This window comes from Chrysochloris asiatica, unplaced genomic scaffold (genome assembly GCF_000296735.1).
Source record: "Chrysochloris asiatica unplaced genomic scaffold, ChrAsi1.0 scaffold00050, whole genome shotgun sequence".
NCBI classification, from domain to species: domain Eukaryota; kingdom Metazoa; phylum Chordata; class Mammalia; order Afrosoricida; family Chrysochloridae; genus Chrysochloris; species Chrysochloris asiatica.
The window spans coordinates 16,429,547-16,439,607 of record NW_006408568.1 but is presented as its reverse complement, the minus strand read 5'-3'; the positions used below and the strand labels follow the sequence as shown (position 1 = coordinate 16,439,607).

The window sequence follows — 10,061 nt, the reverse complement described above, 5'->3', positions numbered from 1 at the left end:
GTGCATAAGATAATTCCATCCTTGAGGCCCTTCTGAAAGTCGGGACCAATACAGAGACCCGTGAGGTCCTCGATCCAGCTGCGGAGCTCCACCTCCTTCTGAGGGTCATATTTGGATAGAAGCCGATTCTTGACCTCGGCCGAGAGTCCGTACGAGGGCCCCTTGTTGAACTGTGTGGAACTCATGGCTGGCGGCGGCGGCCGGCGGGACGAACGGACTGGACGGGACGGACAGCGGGCTGGCTCCGGGCTGGGGACGCGGGTCCCGTGGTAGTCTTTTGCAAAAGGATTTATTATTGCCTTTGTTTATCACAAGAGTATTACATAAATTATATACTAACATAATTGACATAGATTAGTAAAGTGGGTGATGGTTGAAATAAACTTTACCATAAGGGAATAAAATCCTATCAGAGTATCCCAGTTCCACTCAACATTCATTTATTGAGAGTTGGCTATGTGCTGAAGACTATGCTGATACAAGAAAGTGAATAAGACATGTTCCCTAAGTATTGAGGCAGTACAACATAATGGGGAAAATTGTGAACTTTGGAACTTGTGGACCTGGGTGAAAAACCCCATCCGTACTATTTACTGGCTTGGATCAACATGTGATCCTTCTAAGCTTAACTTTCTTTGATTTATGAAATGAGACTTAAAAACACCTGTTTCGTATGTTTGTTCCAAGACTATAAAGGGATAATTCCTATAAATTGCTTAGCTGGTTCCTGGAATGAGGCATTGTCTTAGTTATCTAGTGCTGCTGTACCAGAAATACCACAAGTGGATGACTTTAACAAGAAGAAATGTATTCTCTCACAGTTTAGGAGACTAGAAGTCCAAATCAGAGCACTGTTCTGGAGGAAGGCCTTTGTCTCCTTTCAACATCTGTAGGCCTGGCATTCCTTGCAGTTCTCTCTGTGTCTTGGCATTAATCTTCCTCCAGATTTAGAATATTCTCAGTGCAGGGAGCTCAAGTCCAAAGGATCTACGCCACTCCCCAGTCTTCTTTCTTGGGGGCAGTGGGTCCCTCTTCTGCTTACTTCTCTCTTCTTTTATATCTTAAGAGAGTTTAGTTCAAGATACAATCTCATCCTACAGATTGCATCTGACCTCGTTAACCTATAAGCGAGGATTTACAATACATTGGATAATTAATTATATCAGACCAGGTCTGATCTTTTTATGGGGTCAGATCATTTTATGGAGTTGATTATTATATTAGATCTCATTATGGAAGTGATAACTACACAGTAGACTGCCAAACTACTGTGACTCTTGGCACAAAACCTTAACTATCACAGACATTCAGTCTAGTTAGGAGTGAATTTTCTCATTAGCATTTTACTTTTTCAGGTTTTTGCTACCAGCAGCCATCAGATGTAGCACTGTTGTGATAGCTAGAAAAAATGCTGAAGAGTTCTAACAAGCTTCTAAACTCATCTTACCATCTTGCCCTTATCAGAGACTTGAGATAGGTTTAATTATCACAGGAATAGACTTTCACTGAATCCTTTCTTGAGTACACTACTCATCCTATGTTACCACACTGTGATTGTAACTCTGATTAAATAGCCCTCACTTTCTGTTCCTCTGAATGGATTTTGGAAATAAAAGAGTTTCTTTAGAAATGTCCTGATATTTAATCAAATTACTCATCCTATAAATGTAATCTGACAGATAAGAATCATAGACTTAACATACTTCTAAAACTTCTAAATTTTATTAAAGTGTTAAAGCAAAGTGTATTCTCTGTTATATTGGAAATCTTCACTGTGTTCATTTGTTAACATTTGGTTAAATGATTTGCTTCTATGGTAAGAATTGGTTGTTCCATCAAGGTTGTTTAATTAGTGAAGGGAATAAAGCACGGGAAAATCAGAAGACAAAGAAAGCAGAAAGGTTAGGCCCAAGGTTCCCAAATTGAAGAATATTTTACTTATGGAAGGAAAAACAAACAAACAAAAACCCTACCTGCACTTACCCCAGAATATTATTTTGCCTTATGCTTTAATGAGTCGCTTAGAAAACTGTGTTTTAATTCCAACAGAGGACCAAGCCCCTGATGACAGAATTTTCTGTGAAGTCAACCATTATTTCTCGTTATACCTTCACTACGGTTTCCTGCAGAATGCTGAATAGAGCTTCAGAGGATCAGGAAGTTGAGTTCCAGATGCAGATTCCAACTGCAGCTTTCATCACCAACTTCACTATGTAAGTGTTCTAACGAGTATGTACCTCCCTGGTATTATTGTTCCCCTTATAGGCCTGAATTGGCTGAAAGTTGAGCCATGGGGATGAGTTTGATTTCAAATCTGAAAGGTTGGTGGTCTTAGGTTTGAGTGTTATACTAGTCTCTATCAGAGACTGTCTCTTTTTTGAAAATTATTAATATTATTTCAAGTTTTACTTCACATTTTCTCCCATTTTATCCAGGAGGTCCTATTGTGATCTCTTGCAGAGTAGTTGGTAGTGGTAGCCAGTTACCATCTAGTTCTTCTGATCTTAGAGTCCTGGAGGCTTGAGTTTGCTTGGTGTATTAGTCTTCAGTTTTCTTTGTGGCAGACGGGAAGAGAACAATAGTTGCACTTTAGATGGCCACTCACAACCTTTAAGATCACAGTTGGTACTCATCAAATTTGGATGTAGAACATTGCCTTTGTAGATCATCTTATACTAATTGATTATGTACCAATTGATCGTGTATCTCCCAAGACTATAGTCTTGAGTTCCCAGCCCCAGCAACTCATTGACAGAGAAAATATTTGAGGTTTCTTTCTCTGACAGGCGTCTGCCTTACACAAGTTTCAGCTTTCACAAGGGTTAATGTACATGGATCATAAAGTTGATTCCTTTCCTCTATTTCTCCTCCTTCAAATATTTGCTGAGTGCCCATTATGGGTCAAGCATTCTTCCAGGTGATGGGTATGTTGCTATGAAATGTTTATAGCAATGTTGTACCACTGCAGGAATTCTAGTGGGGGATAAATGGTGAATAAACAAACATATAAGATAATTTCAGACAGTAGTGTATGTTTTGAAGATGACAGAACAGCAAATAGGATTGAGAGGGGATTTTTTTTGATAGGAATTCAGGGTGGGAACTCAGAGAAGGTGATGGTTAAGTTGAGATCTGAATGATGAGATAGCATGAAACCACCGATATTAGGTTAAGCATATCTTTTTCTTTATTTCGAGTTAAGCGGTAAAGGTATGTGGCATAGGGTTGGTTTGTTTGGGTTTGATTTTCAGTTTGTGCAGGATTCAAATTGGTGAATCTTTATGGAAGTTTATTTTGGGCAAATGCTGTGATTTACTCATGGAGAATCACAAAGCTATCATGGGTTGGATCTTAACATTTAGACCTGTTGAAAATTGCTCCAGGATGAAATTAATGAGTCAAGAGTAGTGCTCTGGTCTGGAATGTTTGCTTTCTGCATACTCAGGAAGCAAATAAAAATATTTTCTAGGGTTGTCATGGTTATGAGATCCATGCTTGAATTTGTCTTGGAATTGCACAGCTGTCTCTTGTGTTTCAGGCTTATTGGAGACAAGGTTTATCAGGGTGAGATTACAGAGAAAGAGAAGAAAAATGGTGATAGGGGAAAACAGGAAAGGAATAAAACCACAGAAGATAATGGGTAAGTACCATTTAGTTAAAGAATTAAAAATTCATTTCAGGAAAGAATAAAATTTTCTACCCCTTTACATTTTCACCTCTTTTTCTTCCCTTCCTCCAAGTATTCATTGCTTTTAATTTTTTTACTGAAATAATAAACATATAGTTTGGTCCTCAGTTTTCTCCTGCTGTAGCTTGCTGATGACATTGAGTTGGTTAGACTCATAGTGACCCTGTACAAGGTTTCCAAGGAGCGGTTGATGGGATTGAGCTACTGATCTTGTGGTTAGCAGTCCAGTACTGATTCTACAGTGCCAAACCAGGACTCCCCCACAATATCCAGTATCTTTTAATGTGATCCTTATCAGAGCAATTGGTAGTGGTAGCCAGGGACCATCGATATCTTCTGGTTTCAGGTTGTGGAGATTGGTGTGTGTGTGGTTCATTACTCCACTGAATGAATTGTTTCCATATGCTTTTGATGTTCATCATTCTTCTTTCCTCCAGACAGACAGAGAGCAATAGTTTCTCACCTTAGATGGTAGCTTAAAAGCAGCTACTTTAGTTTTTTTCTTTTTTTTGGGATCATCATTATAAATACTAGAGTCCTGGTGTGGAAACCCCGTACATGGTTGCTGTGAGTTTGAACCACTCAAAGGCACTTAACAACAACATCATAAATATAAATTTTCTCTCTATCTATCTATCTATCTATCTATCTATCTATCTATCTATCTATCTATCTATCTATCAAGACTTCATTCCTCCTACTGGCTGAGTAGTATTCCACTGTCTATATGTACCACGTGTTATTTATCCATTCATCTGTTAATGAGCATTTAGGTTGCTTCTACCTTCTGGCTGTTGTGATATATTGAATTGTCCTGCAATGAACATTGGTGTGCAAGTTGTTGTTCAAATCTCTATTTAGTCTCCTGGAAAAATATTAGAAATGGGATTGCTGGTTCATATGACAGTTCTCCACCACTCATCTGTTGGTTGGTCTTACTGTGGAGGCTTGTGACTTGCTGTGATACTGAAAGTTATGTCATTGGTATTTCATAGATCAGCAGGATCACCTAGGTTAACAGGTTTCAGTGGCATTTCCAGACTATAACAGGTTAGGATGAAGGACCTAGTGATCTACTTATGAAAAAAATTGACCAGTGAAAAACTTAGGAATAGCTGCAGAATATTATCTGATATAATGCTGGAAGTTGGAGGGCACTCAAAATATGAATGGGGAAGAGCTGCCTCCATAAAGTAGAATCAACCTTAGTGACATGGATGGAGCAAAGTGTTCAGGACCACCATATGCTGTTATAGCATGTCTCAAAATGAGACCAAGCAACTGCAAACATCCATTAATAATCAAGGCATGAAATGTATGAAGTATAAATATAGGAAAATTGGAATTGTCATAAATGACATGGAATGTATAAAGATTGATGTCTTAGACATTAGTAAACTGAAATGGACTGGTATTGGTAATTTTGAATCAGATAATTAAATGGTCTACTATGCTGGGAATGTCAAATGGTGTCACATTTGTTATCAAAAAGAAGATTTCAAGATCTTCCTTGGAGTACAACATTGTCAGTGATAGATCATGTCGCTAATCCTACAAGCAAGATCAGTTAATATGGTTATTATTAAAAATTTCACACCAACCATAAGTGCCAAAGATGAAGAAGTTTTTTATTTTACTGAGGATTTTAAAATCTGAGTAAAAACTGAGGATTTTACTTTCTGTACTTTGAAATTAGGAGTCCTGGTGTGGTGCTGTGGGTTAATGCACTGCTACAAAGTTGGTTTGAACTGTAAGGTTGGCGGTTCAGGTTCACCACCTGTTCCTTGGAAACCCTATACAGGGTCTCTGTGGGTCAGAACCAACTTGACAGCACTTAATAACAACAACAATTCTGAAATTAAGGGGCTCTGGTAGTGTAGTGGTTACGAGTTAGGCTGCTAACATCAAGGTCAGCAGTTTGAAACTACCAGCCGTTCCATGGGAGAAAGATGAGGCTTTCTGCTCCCTTAAAGACTTACAGCCTCAGAAACCCTATACAGGGTTGCTATGGGTTGGAACCAACTCCACATAACTACCACCACAACCACCAGTTTGAAATTAATCAAACATGTAAACTGAATTGATAATTACTGGTGATTGGAATGCAGAAATTCTAAATAAAAAAGAAACAGCAATTGCAAAATAAGATCTTGGGGCCAGAAGCCGTTCCCCTGTGAGATTGCAGACCCCGCTGGTCCAGGCGCCGTTGCTGTGGAGCAGACCTGGCCACTGAGAAGCTATTGTGGCTCGAGTGCGCCCAGTCAGTGAGTGCTCCGGGACACTCGCTCAGGTAAATTTTTCTATAACCTTATGAATAGAAAGAACTTTGAGACATGGCTTGTTAACATTTCTTTTACATTTCTTTCTCTGACAAACTTGCAGAAAAATGAAACTCTGGATCACCTGATTAGTTTGAGTAGGGTAGTCCAGCTCAGGCATCTCTCCAATAACCTGGAGACTCTCATCAAGTGGGACTTCCTCAAACGTCTTCCCTTGTAGCTCAGTTTTGATTTGTTAAAATGGCTCAATTCTCAGACTGTACTCACATGCTGCCTCATCTCTAGACAGTGGAATAAGGAGATAAGTGCCTGCTCAGAGGAGTGGCAAACTGCATATAAAAATTTTGACTGGCAGATAGATGACTCTGTTCAGGACACTTTGTACTGGAAGAAGGTTTATTTGAAGGCTATTTTGAGAATGAAGCAACTTAAGGACCATGAAGCCTTTGAGACCTCCTCATTAATTGGACACAGTGCCAGAGTGTATGCACTTTACTGCAAGGATGGACTTCTCTGTACAGGGTCAGATGACTTGTCTGCAAAGCTGTGGGATGTGAGCCCAGGGCAATGCATTTATGGCATCTAGGCCCACACTTGTGCAGTGGTAAAGTTCGATGAGCAGAAGCTTGTGACAGGCTCCTTTGACAACACTGTGGCCTGCTGGGAATGGAGCTCCAGAGCCAGGGCCCAGCACTTCCGGGGACACACAGGGGTGGGTGGTTTTACAGAAGTGCAAAGTCAAGTCTCTCTCGCACAGTCCCGGAGACTATATCCTTCTAAGTGCAGACAAATATGAGATCAAGATTTGGCCAAGTGGGAGAGAAATCAGCTGTAAGTGCTTAAAGATATTATCTGTATCTGAGGACAGAAGTATCTGCCTACAGCCGAGACTTCATTTTGATGACAAATGTATTGTTTGTAGTTCAGCACTAGGTCTCTTCCAGTGGGACTGTTATGATATTCTCAGGGTCATCAAGATTCCTGAGATAGCAAATTTGGCTTTGCTTGGCTTTGGACAGATCTTTGCCCTGCTGTTTGACAACTGCTACCTGTACATCATGGACTTGCATACAGAGTGCCTGATTAGCTGCTGGTCTCTGCGAGAGTACAGGAAATCAAAGAGAGGCTCGAGATTTCTGGCAGGAGAAACATCCTGGCTGAATGGACTGGATGGGCACAATGACACAGGCTTGGTCTTTGCCACCAGCATGCCTGACCACAGTATTCACCTGGTGTTGTGGAAGGAGCACAGCAGACTGACTCTGGGTGTCAGGGCTGTGGATTTTGAGTGCAACCTCTGTGGCAGCTGACTGCATGAACCAATGTTCTCACCTAACAGTATCATCATGCAATGCACAATCATTTATATCTGTTTGCCAGAGGGCCAGGGTTTCGGGCAGGGGAGGGCTTGTTTTATTGACACACAATGCAGCATGCTAATGGGATACACCATTGACTTCATTTGTACTTAGTTATGTTGATCAGTATAAGAGGATGCATTTTGGGTTCATCTTTCTTGACTGGAATATTGGTTTTAAGTAAAGAACTTTAAATTGGTTCATTAACCTGCTAGTTGGTTGCCTATAAAACCATATTCAAGCTGTTAAAAAAAAAAAAAAAAAGATCTTGGTGACAGAAATGATGTTGGAGATCACATGATAGAATTTTGGAAAACCAACAGCTTATTCATTGCCAGTACTTTATTCAACAAGATAAATTGTGACTATACACATGGACCTCATTGAATGGAATACACAGGAATCAAATTGACTACATCTGTGGAAAGAGACAGTAGAGAAGTTCAGTATCATTAGCCAGAACAAGGCCATGGGCCAACTGTGGAACTGACCATCAGCTGCTCATATGCAAATTCACATTGAAGCTGAAGAAAATGAAAACAAATCCATAAGAGCTAACCTATGTCCTTGAGTATATTCCACTTGAATTTAGAGACCATCTCAAGAATAAATTTGACCTATTGAACACTAATGACCAAAGACCACATGGGTTGTAGGATGACATTAAGGACTTCATACATAAAGAAAGCAAAAGATCGTTTAAAACTCTGAAATGATTATCAGAAGAGGCTCTGAAACATAAAGTAGCTGAAGTGAATGGATGAAATAAATGAACTGAATAGAAATTTTAATGGGCAGCTTGAGGAGACAATTTAATGTATTATAATGAAATATGCAAAGACCTATAATTAGAAAACGCAAAAGGGAAGAAAGTGCTCAGTATTTTTCAAGTTGAAAGAACTGGAGAAAAAATTCAAGTCCTGAGCTGTATATTGAAGGATTCTTTGGGCAAAATATTGAAGCAGGAAACATCAAAAGAAGATGCAGGAAGGAATGCACAGTCACTGTACCAATGTTCAACCATACGATCAAGAAATTATGGATTGAAGGAAGAAGCCTAAGCTACATTAAAGTTGTTGGTAAAAGACTAAAGGAATTGATGAAATACCCTACAAATTGTTTCAACCCTGTGAGCGCTTGCTCATCTATGGAAATAAATTTGAAAAACAGCCACCTGTCCAATCGACTGGGATATATTCATATTTGTGACTATTCCAAAAAAAAGTGATCCAACAAATTGCAGGAAATATCACATAATACCATTAATGTCTAATACAAGTCAATGTTTGCTGAAGATAATTAAAAAATGGATGTGGCAGTACTCGACAGGAAATGGCCAGAAATTCAAGTTGGATTCAAGAGGACATGGAATGAAGGATATCATTGTTAATGTCAGATGGATCTTGGCTGAAAGCAGATTATACAAGAAAGTTATTTCCCTATGTCTTATTGATTATGAAAAGCCATTGGACTGTATGAATTATAACATACTTTGGATAATATTGGGACAAATGGGACTTTCAGAACACTTAATTGTGTTCATGTGGAACCTATACATAGACCTTAGGAAAGGCCTTGAGGTCATAGGAGCATAATCTTGATAGAAATCTAAGTCAGTTGGCTTAGCATAGCCCCATAAAGAAAATGTTCAACAGCATCCTTTGGTCCGTGAGTAGTGACTGGGGTCTTAATATCTGGAAGGGCCATCTAAGGGCCACCTAAACAAAGAAGAGTGAGGAAAATAAAAGATGCAAGGAAATAACTAGCCCAAAGGACTAATGCACAATGTGAACCCCAACCTCCCTGACCTTGAGACCAGAAGAGCTAGATGGTGCCTGACTACCACTCCTGACCACTCTAAAAGTGATCTTAATAAGAACTCTTGGATAGACTGGAGAAAAATGTGAAACACAACTCAAAATCATAAAGACCAGGCTTGTGTTCTGAGACAGGCTGGTGAAATCCCTGAGATTATGCCCCGTAGCTACCCTTCAAGTCTGAAACTGAACTCTTTTCACTTTTTCTGGTAAAATCTTTTGATGAACTCAAGTTTTAAATTTTTATGTGGTCCCACTTGTTTGTGTTTTTCTGTTTGTTGTTTTTTTTACTCTTTTAGAGAATGAGTTGTTGAATGCTACACTTGATAGCATTTCCATTTTGTGGTTTTAGCTTTCACATTTAGTTCCTTAGTCCATTTTTGGGGGAGGGGGGCGTGGTGTGAAGCATAGATCCCGTTTCATTTTTCTGCATATGGAAATACAATTTCCCCAGCACCATTTGTTGAAGAGATTTTTCTTTCCCCATTGAATGGACTGAGCACCCTTGTCTTTGCAAGCAGTGCTCCTGCCTAAAGTCACTCAGCTATAGCACTGTTCTGTCTGGTGCTCTGACTTTTGGTTCTGCTGCTCCTCTGTCACTTCTCTGGTGTCACAGCTTTCTGTCTGTGGGCCAAGGAGGTTCATTCAATGCACAGGGATCTCAGAGTACAAAGGACAAAAGACATGGTGCGCTCTACTTTTGGCTTTTCTTCTTTGATGGTAGTGAGATCCCCCCACTCTTGGTTCTGAGATGGTTCATTTTATACCCATATTGAAGTTTTAAGTTTTAAAAGTTATAATGAACTCTGCTAACACCCACAGCTGAATCAAGTCATCCTATCAGTATCTTCTCCCACTTTTTCTTTTCTTTTTTAATTTAAGGTTTTTCTTGTGGATTGAGTGAAAGTTTACAGGGCAC

General features: G+C 39.5%; 1 protein-coding gene across 1 annotated transcript in view; it reads left to right on the top strand.

The window, feature by feature from the left end:
- The window catches only part of ITIH5 (inter-alpha-trypsin inhibitor heavy chain family, member 5), a 139,059-nt gene that overhangs the window by 45,627 nt on the left and 83,371 nt on the right, over positions 1–10,061 (top strand). Inside the window, exons 2-3 of the mRNA XM_006862795.1 lie at positions 2,050–2,213; positions 3,539–3,640. Coding sequence (XP_006862857.1) covers positions 2,050–2,213; positions 3,539–3,640 — 266 coding nt within the window. The remainder of the gene's footprint in view (positions 1–2,049; positions 2,214–3,538; positions 3,641–10,061) is intronic.